At 43.4% G+C, this 20,672-nt stretch overlaps 1 protein-coding gene across 1 annotated transcript; it reads right to left on the bottom strand.

Annotated features, from left to right (window-relative positions):
- Window positions 1–684: 684 nt before the first annotated feature.
- On the bottom strand, window positions 685–18,627 carry AMD1 (adenosylmethionine decarboxylase 1). The gene is made up of 9 exons (XM_040058597.2): window positions 18,079–18,627; window positions 8,080–8,166; window positions 6,704–6,830; window positions 6,155–6,257; window positions 5,373–5,415; window positions 5,143–5,287; window positions 4,053–4,145; window positions 3,810–3,965; window positions 685–2,847 (listed from the first exon to the last, which is right to left on the bottom strand). The coding sequence occupies exons 1-9, from the start codon at window positions 18,207–18,209 to the stop codon at window positions 2,707–2,709; spliced, it is 1,026 nt and encodes a 341-aa protein (XP_039914531.1). The 5' UTR covers window positions 18,210–18,627; the 3' UTR covers window positions 685–2,706.
- Window positions 18,628–20,672: the final 2,045 nt, after the last annotated feature.

A 20,672-nucleotide genomic window follows, 5' to 3' on the forward strand; every position in this document is an offset into this window, starting at 1 on the left:
ACCATTAGAGATACGTAGCATTACAGATAAGGTTCTGGGTAACTAATGAAACCTGTATTCAGAACTAAACAATTTAAAGGTTTTAGACCTCCAATATCAATACAATACTTAGGTGACTGGGGGATATCAGCACTGCTGGAGCTTTGCAAATACAATTAAACTGCAGCTGCTCTTCCCGTAGGAACTCAAGGAATTTACAACTGAGCAAGTTGCATCTGCCTAGCACTGACATTCCTAGCCACTAGCTTCTGGTCTAGGTTACTATCTACATTAGGTACCTGTCTACTTCACCTTAAGAGATAAGTCTCACCTTGAACTCCCAAAGCCAGTCTTAAGCTTAAGTACATAAATGTATGCCAGTTTGTTACTTAGAAGCAGTTGTCTTAATTCAGAGGGCTATTTAGAATACTTAATGCTCAAGAAAAAGATGCAGGTTAAATGTAGACAACAAATGTTTGTGTTCATTTAGAGAAACAGTTTTAGCTTCACGAATAGTGTAACATTTTCACTCTGCTTCATTTCACATACTGCTTCATTTTAAACTGCCAGTGTGTTGAGATGCATCCCCCTACAGGAGCGGTGCAAATTAGGACAGTAAGGACATAAATCAATTTCAGAATCAAACCACTTGGTACCAAAAAGCATGAAGAGAGTGAAGGATAGAATTGCTGGATCATCACTACAAACAATTTAAGCGAACTTTTATTGAAGCATTAAGTTGTGGTACAGATATTTTTAAATGATCAAAGTCTAACACCACAGAAATTATAAACACCATACTCCCCCCATCCTGATCACCCAGATAGTTCAATAACCCATTCAACAGCTTTCATTTTCATAGACGAGGCTTATACCTTTTTTTGTAAGATGCATTCTTTCAGTATTACTTGAAAAGGGATCTTCAGTCTACTTAAAGGACCTCAGGCCAAAAAATGTCAGAACAATTGAGACAATGCAAGAAGAAAAAAAAAAAACCCATTGAAATATTGGTCCTCAATATTAACACCAAAAAGCGTTAGTGCCATTTACAGCATGTAATTGATAACATTGGTAAAGAACATCAATAATATGCTTAAAATTAAAAAAAAAAAATCAAAATGTTCCAACCACTTGATTTCTAACCAAGCAGACTTTAGTTTAGAAGCACTGAAAAAGTGCTTCATTTATAAATACGGAAGGAACAAAAGAACCATTGCATCAAACCAGAAAGTTAGAACATTGCACGGACAAGAGGGGAAAAATAATCTCAATTTTGTTGTTAACATGCTGGTCTCACAGCTGTTAAAATCCCAGTATTTGCAAACAAACATAGCTGAAAGTGTGCCAGCTTTTCAAAGCCTGCATTTTAGTCAATACTCATTAAAGTGACTTTGAATTACACACTTATTCACGCTCCATGAATAGCATTCTACTTCACTTCTGTCCAGGTGTCCCAGACAGTGCTTGTTCTATACCTTCACTTAATGCCCTCAAGTCACAGTAAGAGGAACCACCTTAGCAATTAGGAGGAAAAAACAGATGAAGTCACAACACTCAAGTACAACATAAGTCACATGCACAACAATGTCACAGGACTGTCACAAGACAGAGGCATTAGCTTTGCTTGGAACAACAAAATGAAGGAACACTGGACCAGTTTAGAAGCACTCTTTACAGTCCGAAGTCAGGCAGGTCACAGGTTTTACTGAGAATAATCCAAACCAAGCAACACACCCAGACCGGCAAACTCCACTCCTCCACCAGCCCTACCTGCCGGTGCTCAGGAGCACCAGCTCCCTGTTCTGACACTAACGGGTGATTAGGACAGAAAATGCCAATGTGAACCTGCACTTTGCAAAGCTGCCACACAATTACACCTAAGCACCTGAAGCCCGGCTCAGCTCTTCCCCTGTCAAGTCTTGGACCTTCATCCAATTCTGCCGTTGCGTAGCGGTGTGACAGCTGGGGGATGGGGACAGACAAACGACCAATAAGGTGAGACAAAACTTAGCCTGTACTAGTACCGATACCCAAGTTACTAAAGGTGAAAGACCGATGCGTTAGCCCAGTTCTACAGGAGAGCTGAGCAAATTCCTAGAAGCTTTAGTAGAGCATGAAAAGTCAGTCTGATTTGAAAATAAATCAACCACCACCTGTAGTAGCAAAACGATTTGTAACTGTTTTAAGAAACTTTCTCCAAACATGAAAGTGTTAATTAGGAATCAGTTTCATTAGAAATCATAGAAGTTCATCAAAAACTGTTTTAGACTGAAATCACAACATAGATTAAAAAAAAAAAGCAACAATTTAACAGAGAACTGTCCCCAGTGAGTATGTTGAGGCTGAAGTCTAATGAGGACGAAAGCCTTGTCTGTGGGGAATTTTTGGTGATACTTGGAGAAAAACTATACTGTGTGTAATTCTACCTGAATCATTTTTACAAGAGTTGTAAAGTTTCATACAGTTAGATTTTTCTACATGCACTTCAATTTCACAGCAAGAGTGGCATAGAGTACCTAAACACAGAAGAGAGCATTCATGCAAGATATCTAACTCCTTGATATAATAATGCATACAATTCAAAATGGTTATACTATGATTACACCTAGGGCTTTCCACAACTACGAGGTGGTGGGAGTGGAAAGCATGGCCCCCTGAATCATCAACTAGAAAGCAACCACCACCTTCTATATGGGATTTCTTTTTGCGCTTTTTCTTCATTCTTAATCAACTGTGCTGTTGCTGGCGATTTTTTGTAAAACTGGTAAAAACAAAATTATAATCACTGAATTGGGCAATCTGGTGATCAAGACGTTTAAACCCCTCAATCTTCTGGGCAGAGGAAAACACTGTGCGACATTTAGAGCTCTAGAAAACAAACAAAAAAACCAAGAGGGAAAGTTACTTTTAAAACTGTCATTTAGAGGTGGATTAGCACACTGCATTTCATATATGGTTCCTACCAACATGTTTTAAAACTCTTCCTGACAGTGGTGCAGAAAAGCTTTATTCCCAAGAAGTGACTCTGCTCCCTACATATGGTACTGCTGTTCTGTGAACAACTATGGGGAGTGGGGCACATCTCCTATGGACACAGGCTGAGAGAACTGGGGTTGTTCAGCCTAGAGAAGAGAAGGCTCTGGGGAGAGCTTAGAGCACCTTCCAGAACCTAAAGGGGCTACAAGAGAGCTGGAAAGGGGCCTTTTGGAAAGAGGTGCGTTTAGATTAGATATTAGGGGAAAAAAAAAAAAAATCTTCATTGTGAGGGTGGTGAGACTGGAACAGGTTGCCCAGAGAAGCTATGGATACCCCATCCTTGACAGTGTTCAAGGCCAGGTTGGACAGGGCTTTGATCAACCTGGTCTAGTGGAAAGTGTCCCTGCCCATAGCAGGTGGTTGGAACTGGAGATCTTTAAGGTCCCTTCCAACCCAAATAATTTTGTGGTTCTGTGATTAGTTGAGAACAACACTATTAATAGCAAATGTTCTGCAACTGACAGTTGCAGGCAAATCCAGAAAAGTGCCAAAGCAAGAAATTATGCCAATATAGAACTATAAAGGAAGTAATTAGAATTCTGGGACTAGGATGCCGCATCTTACTGTTTCTGAAGATGGATTTAGTACATGCTAAAGGAAGACTGAAGAGTATTTTTACTTTCCCATGAAACTACCACTCAAATATAGAGACAAACTGGAAACTGTTAATTTCCAGTAAAAATCTATAGTCTTCCTTCATTTGTGTCTATATGTGTTTCATCAGTTGATAAGCTACTGCAAGAAAACTCACCTGATTAACAAAGAGGTTGATAAGCTACTGCAAGAAAACTCACCTGATTAACAAAGAGAGTTGTCACAAATTTTCCTGGCTTGAAAACCTCTACAACTTTTCTAATCAGGTCATCGTAAGAGGTCTGACTTATGTTTGTTTCAAAACTAACATAAGAAAACTCTGGTTCTGGAGTGATGTGAATAGTCCAGTAAGTTCCCTGGAAAAAAAAAAAAAAAGAAGGTATTATTACCACCAAATAATTATTTCTTTAGCAGTGTTTATGATTAATGAGTGTAAGACTTACATCCGATTTCATCCCATTCATTGAATACCCACAAGGATTGAACATTGTAGCATCAATAACAGAACCTGGTATCAGGTCACGAATTCCACTCATCTGAAACAAAGTTAAACAACTCTGTTTATCATGCAACCTTACACATGTTTAGATTTAACCCAAAGGCAGAATGAATGTCTATTTAGCAAAAAGGACACCAGAATTCTCCTGGTAACAAGTCAGTCTGATTTTGTGTACCACTGTAGATGACCTTGGTTTGCATCCCGTCCCTACATCAGTGGCAGCAATAATCTGCATGCAAGCTATCACACTGCCTCTTACAGAGCCCACCTGCATCCATCCAAGACAAGCAAACAGCTTGGAACTCCAAAACATATTTGCTTTTGCTGCTGAAATGGGAAACAGAGCTTCTCTTCAACCACAGTCCACAAAGTGAATGCTGTTTACATTTACTCCAGGGTAAGGATATACTACTTTATACCCTAGGAAGAAGTGCAATCCCAAGTGTTTTGATTCACCACACAGTACCTGAGCTACAGCCAAATCTCAATAGCAAATACAGTATGAGAATCAAAGTCTAAGGTGGAAAACAAGATGAAGTCAGTGTACTTGTCAGAAAAACTTGTTCATGCCACACAACTTCTCCATCTGGGAAAAGGAGGCAAACCCATCAAGTTATGCTTAGACCCCAAATCTACCCTTCCCCTCATCTAAATGGCACCCTAATTTAACCCTGATTCTATACCTACTTAGCCTTTGCATTCCTTATCCTCTATCTAAGCATTATTCCTCAATCTACATCCTTGAAAGTTACTCAAATTGTGGTTTAATTCCTACTCCTACACGCCTCCGAGTAAAAGCTTCCAACACTCAAAGCACTGCTTTCACTAAAGGAAGGGCATTGAAAACATGAAGTTAAAATCCCCAAAACATTCCTGAGTCAAATCCATTTTCCTCCCAAAGTATTAACCTGACACTTTCTATGATATCTGTCCTACCACAGAATAAACCTTGTATTAAAATGTTAAGTGAATGAAGCTTTTTGTTGCCCAATTTTCACCATTCCCCAAAACGCTCCGTTTTCAAGCAAACATACACGAGTGACATCATTTGCAGTAACACCATCTTTCATGTAGAACTGGTCCATAACTACTGGGTCAAGCTCACTCATCAGAATTTCCAGTGTCTGATCAGGCTGATTGGATATCCGACTCTCTGGGAAATCCAGGGTGTACAGGTACCTACATAAAGCACAAATCAAGTATGTAACACACGTTGACAGCACCAAGTTCTACCGTAAAGGTTCCAAATTCTTCACATACATACCAGCAATCAGAGTTCATACGCCCCATGCAATAAGCTGCTCCATCTAGACAAGACAAAAAGCCTCCAGTTAATGTAGCACAGCTGAACATTAATGTAAAATATTATATTCATTTCTCATTTAAAGACAGGGGCCTGCCACAGAACCCCATGAGGTTCACTGATGCGCTCAGTGGCCATATCAAATAACCAGGCATTTAACTTCAGGAATGTAAAATTAATGATGAAAAAAAGCAAGAAGTGGGTCAGTTTAGCTATGCACAGAGAGAAAACCCTGGTACTCTTAAAGCCTCTGTTAAATGGATTTATGATTATCATTTATCTTAAAACAACTCAGGCAAGTACCACAGCTTCCATGTTCCTTCAAAAACATGCCACTAAAATTTAAGATTCTTCTTCTAAGTCTTAAACTGTATTAAAGGTTTAAATTCAGTTTTTAGCATAATAACTACTCTGAGAAAAGCCCACATTTTTCTTCAGTGTATTACTTACTTTAAATTACTATCCTAGCTTTTTAAGAGGGCTTTCAGAATTCTGCAGAGTGATTGGAAGTCTGAAGATGACCCCAGTTAAGACAAGGTGCTAAATGTCAAGCTCAGTATAATTTAAATTTTGATCTTGACAAGCTAGTACCAGAAGTTCAGAAAACAGGTATTTAAATCTTTTGACTTTTATACAAGGACTGCCGAATTCTTGGCCTGGCAGCCCGTACCTATTGTACGCCTCATCACTTCTCACGTAACATCAATCCTTCACCCAACTTTGCTGAAGTTTCATCAACTTACTTGGGAAAATTTCATTAAGAAACTCTACTTCTTCCTGGAAATTCCTATGTGGGTACTCCTGGTGGGAAGGCTTCATGAAATTCTTACGTGAATAAAAGAAGCTCTGAAAAAATAAAGGTGCATAGGTATTGAGTACATCCATCTACTTTAAATCTAAAAATTTAGACAAATGCAAGCATTTATCATGGACTTTCACAGGACCTGTTTTCACTGTCGAAACACTGCTACCTGTATTCCCGTTTCAGAGGCACATGGTTACTCCTGTCTTAATTTCTAAGCTTCAAAAGACAGTTTACTTACAAACTTGTTTTGCACTAGGCAGCATGGGCACAGTTATCCTTAAGTAACTCAGCACACTAGCACTTGTTATTTAGCAACCACTAAGAGAGAGATAAAAGGGCAACTACTACAGCAGAGCGATCTTACATTACAGTCTTCCCATTATGGGAAGCATGCATAAATGTTTCAGGATATTTAATAAAAGGAGTGAATTTGAAAGAGTAGCAAAAAGCTCTTTGTACATTCCAAGGAAGATTTTTGACACCTTACCTGAATTGAGTCAAACCCACTGTACTCCCTAGCAAGCTCCAACAGGGGAACCAGTGCTTGCAGTAAGAGGGTGGTACCACACGTCTTCAAAATGAAACGTCTCTTGGAGACAAACATGCTACTCTCACTGTAAAAGATGTGTTAAGAATAATTAAGTACTCTACATAAAACAATCCAGGAGGCAGTTATGTCTTGGTCCTTATCCCGACCAAATGCATTACTCTAAGTGAACATTCAGCATATGGCACAAACATACTTAGCAAATAGATCAAATCAATAGAATGCAGCTAACATTTGAGAGCTATTATGATTTCCCAAAATAAACACCTGCTCCAAGCATGATACTACAGAGCTGTCACACTACAGGAAAAGGCACACACATTAGACACCCTCAAACTGAGAAATATAAACATGCTGCGAAGGGTGTACACAGGCACAGCTATATGATATGTCTCATAAATAAGATGCAGAAACTAAGTATATATCAACTATGTCAGATACTTAACTACAGCCCAGCTGAACTGGAGCTAGGCATTGATACTACATCCAGAACATTTAAACATGCTTAACAAGTATCTTTTCATCAAGTAACTGAACAATGGGAGTAAAAATTAGCTTAAGTAACTCAATTTGGCATGCTGTTTACAAATTCAAAATCAAGGGTAAATTTCATCCATGATGCAGTGCAACTAGTTACTCTTTCCAGAATTCTGTTTTAAATATATGAAGCTTGAAGAAATAAGACTTGAACACAGTTTCTTTCACTAGCTTGCTCTTAGCACAACCTTGCCCTCAAGGCAGTCTTTAAAGAGTACAAAGACTTCAGTATTGGTAATCTAAAGTAAACCAGAGAATGTCAAAAAAGCTGTAAAAAAGCAAGGAAGTACTTGGCAAGATGAAAAACACATGGCAAAAGTACTGTCCTTACAACTAACTGCAGCACAACAAAAATTCCAGGGTTTCAGGAAAGCTACAGTTTTACAGATACCCTTAGGTCAGGTGCAGGAGTTGTTCCACTTGATTGTATTACATGCAGTTAAAGATGATCTACCTATAAGGCTTTTTTGCTGATCTATAAGGGATAGCCTATTCTGCTGAAGTAATGAATACTGAAATTCTTTGCTGGGGACACTTATTTACCCATGGACAAAATTTCAGCAATGAGGTGCAAAGCCACCACAGCTCTGTCCATCCTTTTGGTTAAAAGAAAAAAGAAACATAACAATGAAGAGATCTGCACCTCTGAGCAGGAGACCCCTGCAAGTTGTAGCCATCAACTTGCCATTAACCCAAGACTGGATTCTCAGCCAAGTGAATCACATATGTTTTCACTTTTTTTCCCTCTTAGGGACTAAAAGAATGAGCCAGTGCCTTACCTGAGTACATAAGCTTCCTGCTTGTCAGTTTTTGTCACACTTATGATCAAACAATGCACATTCTCCAGAAGTTTGTCCCACTCAATCCTGTGAAGAAATTATAGAAGAGAACAAACAACAGGTTAAACAAACCAAAGCTTGCTGGAGACCTGGATAAAAAGCCCAAACAAGACTAGAGTTTTGAGCTACTGGATCCAAGAGCACAAAATAGGAAGAGTTTTCATACAGGGGCTGTCTCACAATACAGTAATACTCCATTCTTTGCTCTTGATGACTTAGTAGTCCTCAAAATCTGTTACCATGACTTGCTGCATGCAGACAACTGCCGAACAGCAACCTCAAGCTTCTAACTGAGTCAGGATGACCTTAAATCCTTCATCCCACATGTTGGCAACTTAAGGTATGCTTTAGGTTGAACCTCTGTGTGCTTCAACCATAGTAGTCATCGGATACTACTACAGTAATAAACCAGTAAGTTATTATTAACATATTTTGATTGACCAGTTTCAAGTCAAGTTTATAAATTAACTGAAAAGCTAAAAATTAATAGATTTCAATGACCTGAATTCCTCTTTGACCAACCAGGATAACAGAATTCCTTCATACAGTGCGAATTGTAGCCACAGTGCTAGAATTCAGTATGGTGGTAGAAATTTAGTATTTCAAATTTTTTATTAATATTACTCATTCTACAAGGAGTCTGAAACAAACAAAAAAACCTCAACAAACAAACAAATACAAAAACCCAAACAAAAAGCTCAACAACAACAAAAAAGGCTCAAATTAAGCTAAAAGACTTTCAAGCACTCAAGAGAAATGACAGATTTGCAAAAAAACTACTTTGGTTGCCACTTCAATCTTGTGTTCACATCAGATCAGTAGAATTCAATAGTCAAGTTTGCTATAAATAAGACAGGAACAGATACAGCTTCCTGACGTCACAAAACTACCGGACTGCCAGCTGTCCTACTTCTCCCTTCCCACAGCATATTCCACCTGCAGGTTTGTGCTGGCTCTTGTCCTCAGATATGTCATGATCCCAGAGATTTACTAACCCAGCATAAAACTAAGCTGCCCATCAGTAGAGGTGGAATAAGAGCATGAAAACATTGCCAATTTTTCATCACCAAGCAAACTCAGCTTGCCCATATAAAACTGTCTAACAGCCTAATCCTTCTTCAGGAGGCAGACCTCTCACCCTTTACTGACACTGCAAAAGCCTCATGGCTGTACTCCAGGACAGAGCACTCACTGTTAATTCCATCAACACACCTTCTCCTGCAGCCACCAATCTTTCCCCTTAGAAAACTAGTCAGCTCATGAAGCTGAAGTTTTAGATTTTGTTGTATGTATAATTAAAACATCCACATCTTCTTTAGACTTTCTAAACAGTCAGCAAACAAATGCTTTAACTTCTCCCTCAATGAATTAATTCATTCAGGAGAATGCCTTTTGAAACTGAATTCTGTACCTTTACTAATACTCAAGGATTTTCCCATTTAAAGTACATATTACACCAGGATAGCAGTATTTTTATATATGATTCAACCAGAACATATGTTAAGAAAATCCTATTCATTAAAAAAACCCTCATTATCAAGTGCATATCTGAATAACTTAGAAATTCAGCTATGTAACGGGATACCTAAAATCAAAGTGAGGTTTACTCCAGTTAGTGACCTTTGATGAAATGCTTTTCTGCAAACACAGACATGACAGCACAGATACTCAAATCACCATGTCAAATTAAAAAGGTTATTTTGAATGCTCAGCTCCAGTCCCACATATTTACTCAGCTCTATGATTATGTCATTGGCTGGATTTAGGTCTGTTCCTAAAACTCAAGTGTACGTGAAAATGTAAGTGGCTGCTCAACTTAAAAAGACTGGTAAATGCAAAGAGTGAAATAGATACAATATAAACTGTCTTCTAAATGCTCCTGGAAAATACTTTTGCTAGTAGGAGTACTAAAGGATTTAGTTTTCCTTGGTTACAGCACACCAGCATAAGTCTGCCAGCCACTCTTTGTGTAAATTGAACTAGGTAAGTATTAGATGGTTCAAACCATTCCAGCATCCCTACTGACATTTTATCTGCCCTTAAATAAACACCCAGCGTCTGACATTGCATTTGGGAAAGGTAAGGAAGAGTTCCCTGATGCAGAGCTGTACTAACCCCATTTGTACATTACTACAAATCTGATTTTGTACTTGTCCGAGTATTAATGGGCACGTAACTATCTTAGGCTTTGCAAGAGCACACGTCTCAGCCTTCACAAGCTTCTTACCCGGTCAGACAGTCAAAACCTCAGCCTTACACAGGCAAGTGACACTTCTTCTTTAAAGTATCACTGCAGTGCAGTTCTGTGCATGCATTTCAGGGAAATGTCTTGCCCATGTTTCAGACACGTATTAGCAGAGGAAGATGTAACAAGCTTGGTAGTTCAGTGAGGGGTCAGTATAGCACCAACAATGCCCTATTGTGTGTTAAATGCAAAGCCCACGATGCAAAGGAAATCTTGTTTTACTTGCTGGTTACAGTTGGGTTTAGGTACCACAGCTGAAATCTGCAGTAGCAAGAGACCTTTGCATATCACAGCTTTGCTCAAGTCCTCACTATCACAATACAGAAACCCTAGCTAAGCAAATGTTGTGTTCTGCCTTTACAGAAATGAAAGGGCAAGGTCATAATTTGATCTGTCTAGAGCAGCATTAAGGAAAAACCCTACAACTTTGGAATCAGACAGGATGCCAGGCTTGCTCTAGAAGCGTACATAGACTAACAAAGGGCTGCAGCACCCAGGATGAGACTTGGCCACATTAGGGAGAAGTTCTGCAGGGATCCTGGCCTGTATCCCTCTGCATTTTGAAGTACAGAAAACTAAAAGAAAGGCTGGATTTGATCCAACATAATCTATTTAAACAAGATGACCTTCATATTTGGCATGTTCTATTGTTTAAAGCACAGCTAAGAAGAACATCTGGGACTACTTTGTACCAAGCAGATTAAGTTCACTACAAGTCTAACTCTTGCATTTCTTCCTTTTTACTTTGTTTTTTAATCCATATAATTGTCTCTAGTTGAGACAAGCAATATCTACCCACACGTGAATGAAGAAACAAAATCAACCTTAAAGGCAGTATTTCAATGGTTATCACTACATATATTGCAGCTATTCAATAATAAGTAAAAGTAATTTAAGTATTTGAGAACACTACTAATTTCATAACTGAGTTAAATTCCAATTTGGAAGCAAAGCCTGCAACTGAAAAAGGGTACCCAATGAGATTCCATCATGGATTTCTGCTCTTTAACATTCCCCCTTCAATGATCAGTGTGCAAGACATTACCATTTCCTAAATTATTTCCCATAGCCAGATGTCAGGACAATGCCAGTTTGGAAATTGCTTTCCTACACTCCAACATAGTTGAGTATGGTCCATGAGAGTCATTAGCAGCCCTCACTGGAAGCAAGTTCTGCAGCAGACCTGCAAACACCAACTTGAGACTGACTCCTCACTTATATGGGCTTATTGACCACTTCATTCCAAAGCTGGTAAGATCCCCTTTCTGAATTTTCAAATAACTGCTACTTATCTAGAGTCAAATTAGTTTATTGAATGAGCAAGCACAATGCACCTTAAATGACTGCACCTTCTCAGAGAATGGCAAGTGAAAATGGAATACATCTACTCAAGTGTGAAGAACTCATCCTTGCTTTAATGGCAAAAGGCAAATGGTTCTACACCTGACTAGCAGAACACACCAAAAGGAAAAAAAAAAAAAATCAAGTTTAACAATCTACTCCTATACCTGTGTTGCAATATTTAGTGCCTTATCAACACACTTGTTACCAGGGTACAAATAACTTCCATTCAAATTCCCAACCAGGTATGTCAGTAGGGAAAAGCTATTTTAACTGAGAAGTAGCTTAACTGTAGGAAGTATGCTTCATGAATAGTCAACAGTTGCTCTCAACCGAGTTCCAAAGCATCATATCTGAGAAGGAAGCTTTCCTTGACAGATAAACACGTGCTTTTGAACCAAATTATTGGCCTCTTCTGAGCCTTCACCTTTAGGGATGAAACTAATTCTTTAACAAGAGTTAAGCATACCAGGTGTAATACTGCCGTTTCAGGCCAATGTGCTAACAGCAATTTGAAGAGATTAAGAACTACATCAAGAACTCGTTCCTATCAGCGACCACCAGCCTCCTCAAGCACACCACCCCAGTAACAGGACCTTGCTAGGGCAGTCACACAGCACAGTGAAGAAAAGCTGTATTGCAGTAGGGCAGGAATTCTTAGGAAATAAATCATATGAAACTCCTAAAGACAGCTTAAGCCATATAAATACTCTTGCGTAGCTTTTCATTAGAACAGAACAGCTGACAATTCTATAGTACCATTAAGTAACAAGCCTTTTAATCCTGACTGTGTAAGACCTTGTCTTGCAATGTCCAAGCATTCAAGTGCAGAAAAATCTTTTATCCCCTCACCTGTTACCTACTAAGTGTTTTTAGGAGCCATGTAGGTATCAGTTACCTCATTAGCAGGCTACAGTTAAATAGGCAAATTCCTACCAATACCACAATCCAGACAGCCTAAAACTGTGTCTAAACTGCCTACACAGAGGCAATGCAACCAAGACACACGAAAGCCAGCCAAACATCGGTGTCAGCAGAGCTGGAACACTGCTTTCGAGCACCCCGAACAGTAGAGACCACACAAAAGTCACAAGCATTTTAAAGCACATCTCAGTAGCTTGTGTATTTCTCTGCAGACAGCTGCATGTGAGTTACTTCCAATTAGAAATATAACTTAATTTATAAATTGCTGTTTAAGATAGGTTACCTTGAACCACTTACACAGCCTGAGTTTAGGCTCAAGGCGCTCACAACTTGATACGTTTACATAGGCAATATCTGAGGGGTGCACAAAAGTGTCACACCCTCTATATGCTCTGAGCACAGATATACAGAGACTGTGCACATCTCCCTTATCTTAAACCTAAGAAGCCCTCCAGGAACATGCATTTAATCTCAAGAGACAGGAACCAGGGGGGAAAATTTCATCCACATTGAAAGCAATTCTATGCAGTACTGCTCACAAAATCCTTCTTACCTAGAAAGTCCCAAGTCCCAAACTACTTAGAGAATCACTCCCAAATGAAACCAAGATATTTCAGCAATGGCACAAAGATGGCCACAGCTGGGGCTCTGAAGGCTGCATATTTCTCTTGCAGCCCTTACACCACTATTGCAGTTACATGGAATGGGGACTCCATCTTTTACATCCAAAAATACTCAGCGGGTATTCCCAAGTCTCTCATATCCAAGGACATTCAAAGCATTTGAGGAAGCATGAGGCCCAGTAGGCACAGCAGGACTTAAAAGCAACATTGAGGGCAAATTTGAGCGTAATTTTCTCCAGAAGGAACATACCATAAGGCAACAGGTATCTACCAAAACCCCCAAATCTTCCTGTTCTCCTGGCTGAGCAAACAACCATTAGGAAAGCCTTTTGAGGAATGTACCAACAGCTGCTTATTTATCTTCTACAGTCTCACAACGGGCACAGACCTTTGACAGAAATGCTTCAGCACTTTTAGTGGTAAGGTAGGAAAATGTCAGAAAATCTTCAATGTAAGTTTTCACTTCCTGCAAACACTATCAGAATCAGTAGTAGTGAGAATAAAAGGGCTTGTTTCCATTGTGTGGAACCATTTTTTAATTACAATTTTGAGTTACAAGAAAACATTTTACCTGTAGTTTTGAACCCTATCTAAATGTAGTTGATTAATATCCATTCTGATGAGGGGAAGACTGCACTCTTACATAGAGTTCTCCAGACAACCTTGCATTGCCCATAAAAAAGGCTCCACAAGTGCACGTGGACAGAAGCCCTTATCTTAGCACAGCTCTGCCTTCTTTACAGAGTCCCTTCAGTTTTGTTCCAAAGCACCGCAGGAGTAGGAGCAGAGCAGGGCTGGTGGCCCAGCTTCCTCGTACTGCAGTGTTTGAGGAACAGGCAGGTCACACCGCCCAGGGCTGGGGGAAGGGGCAGAGGCGCAGCAGCACTGCAGCAGTGAGCCGGCTCAGGCTCCAGGGTGCAGCACACAGCAAGGATTTACAGGACTCCTAGCAAATCCTTGACTGCCGGTGCTTGGGAGCTTTCTTGTAGCACAGGATCAGAATGTCCACCAGTGGCACCCCATACTGCTCACTGCTGCAGTTCTATCCAGCTTGTGTCTCCATGTAATATAGACAAATAGGAAGCAGGTTAAAAGTCCATAAATATGCTCAATTTCAGAATATTCCTCAGGGTTGAATGCTTGAGATATGACCTTTTAAAACTGGCAACATTTATTTATGTTTTCAAACTTCTATACATTCAAGATCTTGATAGACCTTGAGATGGAAAATGCATAGCTGCACATCATCTGAAGGAATAAATAGCTTATTTTACTGTGGGGATAGTGAATGCACTACACAGTCACCATGGAGATCCAGGGCTTGCAGCAAGTTCATCATGGTTTCAGCAAACCCTCTATTTTCTATACATACTTTAAGGCTATTTTTTAGAAAAACATTCTTTACAAAGCATGGTGAGAACAAGCAATAAAATTAAAGCAAATTATTTTGAGATCACAAAAACATTAACTTCATTCTACTGCTGGATGTAAGCAGGGCAGGCATATTTAGATGCTTGCCGGAAACTATTTCAAACCACAAGACCTTTCTGCACAATTCATTAACAAGTGAGTAAAAACACCCCAACAAAGTAAAGCTCAAGTTCCATACTTTTTAGTTGGGACCTTTATTGAATGTATTAAAATGACAGATCTTTTCTGAAATACATTACACATAGTCCAAATTTTTATCTAGAAAGCAGGTTTGCCCATAGGAGGGAAAAAATGTGGGAAAAGTCTTAATTGCATCAGCTCAAGAACTTTTTTGCTGACGATATCCAGCAAAGACTTTAAAATATGTAATCCCTAACAAGCACACACAACATGGAAATTTTTAGCTTTGAACACCAGTTTAGTCATTCAGTACATGAATGGTTCACATTTCACTACTAAGCAGGTATTAAAATACAAAAGGCAAGCTCAACTGGTTTGCAACTTGATTCTAATTTAGCTATTGTTCTACAGTTTCAGCTTTGATTTCGGACAACATAAACTAGCTTATTTAATCACCTTCATGGAATTAGCATAGCAGGAGACATTGTATTCAGGACTTTCACTCGCATCTATCAGCTGCAACAGGTAATTTAATTCTGACAGTTTTCCGAAAGAGAATGTTTGTAGCAGGTCATTTTGTGCTAGAAACACTGTATCACTGGTAATTATAAGTGGACTCTGGTTAATAGCACTTTCAGATGTGTCACAGTTTCCTACCAAAGAAAGTAAGCAACTTCGACTGACATGTTGTATTACGCGCCAATTAACACAAAAGTCTTCAAAGCCTGCTCACAGCTCTGACACTGCGTTAAAGACCACACGTTCAACAGTTAACAGTTTTTATCCACTCTATTAAAACTTTACAGCCATATCTAAACCACACAAAGGAACTGTCCCAGTACCCACACCGCAATTACATTAAATGCTCTGGGAGCAGTTTAAAAGTTAAGCTTGCAGTTTTGCAAACACGAGTCTGAGCTGACAAATGGAGCACCAGAGAGCAGGAATGTGTCAGTGAGGAAAGCATTCGCAGAACACCATCTCTAAACTATATCTGCATATTAACACAAAGTCAAACGAGTACTTTTGGAATCTTTCACATTTTAAGTCAAACACTACACCGCTCCTCCAGCAGCTAAGTAGCTCACATCATCTGCAAGTATTTCAGCTAGGATTTTCCTTCCAGGATTGCCTGGACATTAACTATACAAGCTGTTACCCTGTATCTACTATACCACTAAGCCGCAAAGAGCTATACAACCGCATTCGATGATTTCCATGTTAAGTACATTATTCAGAAAGGTCTAAATACCTTCACAAGTCAAAGTTACACAAGCAAGTTACCTAATTACACCAACAGGTCAGAGGTAAAAATGTATTCTGCAGTGCTTCTGGTTCTGCAGAAATGAAGCTCCTACTAACCATGAGCATTCAGACATGCACACACATGAGCTATTCATCTGTTTTAAAAAAGGGAGTTATCTGCTCATGGATCTGTGAATAGCTAATTCTACCGATATAGCCACACGGGAAATTTTCTGAGAAATATGAAAACAGAGGAAAGGACAAATAGAATATATCTCTGAATGGAGATCATTAACATATTTCAAACATTAAATACACTATGACAAGCTCTCTTGCTCAAACTCCCTGATCAGAAACCATTGGCTAACAGTGATATGCACAAGCAAATCTGGATACACTGAGAGCCAGATGCTCCAGCAACTACCCGAACCTGAAAAGCTGAACAGCCAACCATACCGAAGGTGAACTACTCACATGAGTATAACCTTCAGATTTGCCCTGTTTGCTTAGGACAAGCCTACATTTTCCAGCTATGTCAGCTGATCCCACCTACGTACCATTTCTGTTGTCACTGCAAGCTCATCCACAGCTTTGCAAATTTTGCTTTGTACTTCAAGCTTGCAGCTACCATTTTCTGACACTTCCAGAGCACAATTTTTGGCAGATTTACAGCTGGACTCTCACAGCCAGAAGTCTAAGTATTCCACAGAATCCTAGAATGGTCTGGGTCGGAAGGGCCCTTCAGGATCACCTAGCTGCCGTGTTTCTACACTGTCCCGCTGCAAAATAGGGACTTGCCGATCTGCACTACAGACGCCCCGTGCACGGCTCCAGAGCCGCCCCGTGTGCCGGCAGGTGGCCATCGGCCCCCGCGCTAACAAAGGCGGCGCGGGCACATTCCTGGGCGGCGGGCGGGGAGCGGCGGGAGCCGGTGCCGAACACGTGCGCCGGGAGCGGCGCGGCGCGGAGCGGGCCCCGGGCCTTCCTTCCCCCGCCCCGGGCGGCGCCGAGCGCGGCGCCAGCGCATTCCCCACATGCCCATTGGGTGACGGGCGCGGCCCGGCCCTTCGCGGCGCCCCGCTCCCATTGGCCTCGGCTCCTCAATGGGGGAGAGCCACGGGAGCGGCGGCGCGGCCCGGGAGCGCGGCCAGGACCCTCACGTGTAAACCGCGGCTCCGGCCACACTTCTGGGGGAGGAGGAGGCATCCCCTTCCCCGGTGCCTCCCTCGCTCCGGCGCCCACCGCACCGCTGGGAGACACGGGGAGGGTCCCCGGGTACCGCCTGCTTCCCTCGGCGAGAGCCGCTCTGTGGACCTGTCCGGCTACGTAGTGGCGGAGGTCGTCGCCACGCCGGCCGCGTGAGGGGGAACCATCAACCCTCGCCGCGACAGCCACAGGGACCTCCTTTCCCCGCTTGCATTAACGGGGAAGGAGAGTCCCGAACCCCCGCTCTCCGCAGTACGGCACGGACAGGGATTTCCCGAGCCTTCTCATCCCGAAACTAGCCGCAGGAGCGGGACGAGCCGCCGCAGAGGGGTGCGCGCCGCTGCCGTGCCCCGGCCGCCAGCAGCACTGCGACACGGCGGCCGCTCCCCCCGCGGCGCTCCCGGCCGGCGCGGCACGCCCGGCTCCGCTCCGCCGCCGCCACATGTTGCCAGCGGGAACCGCGCGGGGCTGCACGAGGTGGCGGCGCGGAATGGCTTCCGTCCCCGGCACCGCCACCTCCCGCCCCCGGGACGAGGGGAGCCTCCCTGCCCGAGGGTCTCTGGAGGGCGGCGGAAGGTCACCGCCAGCGGGGAGGTAACGGGGCTGTCACCGGAGGAGCGGGAAGGCGGCCGGCAGCGCGGGAGCCCAGCCCCCACCGACGGCCACCCCGGAACCTGCCTTCCCCCCCCCAAAGCGCCGCCACACCCGGGCCATTCAGGGACCCTCCCGCCTCCCAAGGACAGCGCTGGCCCTGCCGTCGCCTCTCCCCCCTCCGACCCCACCCCGCCCCGGCCGTTGGCGGACCTGGGTATGGTGCGGAGGTCGCCGGACCCCTTGCTCTGGTGCGGCTCCTGCTGCGCGGGCTGCTGCCGGGCGAACCACACCTCCAACAGCTTCTCGGTCCCTTCGAAGAAGTGTGCACCGCTCTCCTTCATGGTGAGACAACTCGGCAACCAACAACCACAGAAATTAAACGACAACCAAACTGCCGCCCCCGGCCGCCACCGTTCGCTGCTGCTGCACGGGCCGCGCTGCTGCCGCCGCCGGGTCCCAGTCCGTCCCGGGCGGGTTTCACCTTCTGGGGGATTTGCGTAATATTAATTAAAAAACAAAGCAAAAAACCCCAGAAGAATAAGTAGAAGAAGGAAGATTTTTTTTTTTTTTTTAAACGGGCGAAAACCACCCGGAGTGCGCGGCGGCGGATGCGGCGTGAGCGTGTGTCAGCGGGTTACAGTCCGAGCGGGGGTGCAGGCGGGCGATGCGGTTCGGTTCCTTGTAGTCCGTGTGTTCCCCTGTTACAGAGAAGAGCGTTGAGCGAGCGCTAGCTAATGTCGCCGGCCATACTGTGTAAGCGAGGGGCCAGTGCGCACGCAGCCGCCTTTATACTCCCGCAGGTACCCGCATCACGCCGGGTGGCGCTGCACATTGGGCGGCCGCCGCTCCGGCCCGCCCTTCCCCGCTTCCCATAGGGTGGCGGCGATGCCCGTCGAGGCATATGCCGGTTCCTCCGGCCCCTCCCGCTGCAGCCTGCCCGCCCGCAGGGAGCGGGAGATGGAGCGCGGGCGGCGGCGGGGCCGGGGCCGGGCAGCGCTCGGGGCCGCGGTGTGGCGGCCGCACAGGGCTCGGACCGCGCCGTGCCGAACATAGGTGGGAAGCACGGGCTGCGGTCGGCAGGGAGCCGTGCCAGGAGAAGCAGGGCTGAACATGGCCTAGAGACGGAGGGGGAGCATCCCCCGAAACCATTCGGCGGGTAGCGAGGGGCGAGCCCGAGAATTCCGGCTCTTCCGGGGCCGCGGCGGCAGCGCCGCGCCCGCACCCGGCGCTCCTTCCCTCTGCGCCCGCCGCAAGGCGCTTCCCTCGCTCGTAAGACCAGCCCAGCCGAGCGTTGAGGCGTAGTTCCCGTTCCCTTCCAGGAGCTCAGCGTGTGTGACCGAGAAATGGGGAGTCACCAGTTCGCGGGTGTGTGGCACAAGGAGCGAGTGTGCGGGCAGGGCACGTGCGTCTGTGGGTGCACACTGGAGGGACCGTGGATCTGTGTGCGCGGGTCATTACTTGATAACCCGCGATTTATTTATTTTTTTTTAATATATTTAATAGAAATTGTTGAAAATCACATAGATCAATGGTCGCCTAAAGCTTTTTTTTTTTTTTTTTTTTTTCAGTACTGTTATGAACTCAGTGTTAAAATACTCCGTAATCTGAGGAAAGGCTCGCAACTGACCAAATGAAGAACAGAAAATCCCGTCTTCCCCGATGAGCCTACGGTACTCGCGCTACATGGGACAGGCAGCAGCAGATGGCTGGGGGCAGATGAATGAGTCCCTACTAGGAGACAGTGAGATAGTATCGGACTGCATAATAGGCAGTGGGCTCTGTCCACCAGCGGAGGAGTGAAGTCACTGAGCCAGTGAGTCACTGCCAAGGCAGCTGGACATGAATCATTCCCTAGGTAGCTGGTTGCCGCTGTGTGCTCCCATGGCACAGCCTTAATAGCTGGCAGAGAACCATGTTCTCCGGTGCTGGGGCTTCACTGGTTTTTATTAACTTTGTGTGAGCTGTGACAACTCTAAAAAAGGGTTTTCCATTCTCGGCCGTTTGCTTGTACCTCCAGCTGCCTCCTTCCTTGTGCCAGTATAAGCACTTCACTTGCATGGCTGTGTAGTGGAGTGCATCAGGTTTAATGCTGACTACTTCATTTTAATGATGGTTAATCGTTTTTAATTATGATCAGTTTTAATTTACATCAGTTTCCCAAGCTAGTTCATGTCCCAGCTACACAAGTGCTTGTATTGGTATAAATAAGAAACTGTGCTTGGGCATGCACACGAAATTATGGAGGGGGAGTGCAGGACCACTAGTTTCAGTAGTCACAATGGACTAAACCTACTTGAAGTGCTAATAGAACTACATCTGAGAGTTTGTGGACATAGTCCAGCCATATTCCACATTTACATTTGATATCAGTCCACCCATCCTTCTTTCTAGATATGCAGTACTAGTTGCTAGTTCTGTCTTCTGTTGATTTAAAGTTTTCTCTAGTTTTCAGTCAGGTGTGTAGCTGTGACCCTCCTTGCTGTTTGCATGGGATCTGTGTGACATTGCTCATTGGCAATACAGATATGTATTTGTCTTGTCATGGATCCTGTCTCACATGCAGTTTCTGACTTCCTGATCTTGACTATGGTGTGGTCTCACAGCATGTCTTGGACCACATGCTCATAAATTTCATCATTTCCTGAAGTCTTGACTGTTCTCTTGTCTGCCCCCTCAATTTGGTCTTTTTCTGACTTTTCCAATTTAGGACTTGGCACCCACTACCAGACAGCATTCACTACAGTCAGAATGGCCCTAACCCACTAGCTGTGACTGTTGTCCCTTGGTTTTAAGGCACACCAATC

This window comes from Hirundo rustica, chromosome 3, assembly GCF_015227805.2.
Source record: "Hirundo rustica isolate bHirRus1 chromosome 3, bHirRus1.pri.v3, whole genome shotgun sequence".
NCBI lineage: Eukaryota > Metazoa > Chordata > Aves > Passeriformes > Hirundinidae > Hirundo > Hirundo rustica.

What these genes read in the sequence shown, in the direction of transcription:
- AMD1 (XM_040058597.2), bottom strand. Translation starts at nt 18,209, where the DNA reads ATGAAGGAGAGCGGTGCACACTTCTTCGAAGGGACCGAGAAGCTGTTG. An exon ending in GTGGGTTTGACTCAATTCAG is followed by an intron (nt 6,258 to 6,703) that starts GTAAGGTGTCAA and finishes TTATTTTTTCAG; the next exon opens with AGCTTCTTTTATTCACGTAA. An exon ending in TCTTAATGAAATTTTCCCAA is followed by an intron (nt 5,416 to 6,154) that starts GTAAGTTGATGA and finishes TGTCTTGTCTAG; the next exon opens with ATGGAGCAGCTTATTGCATG.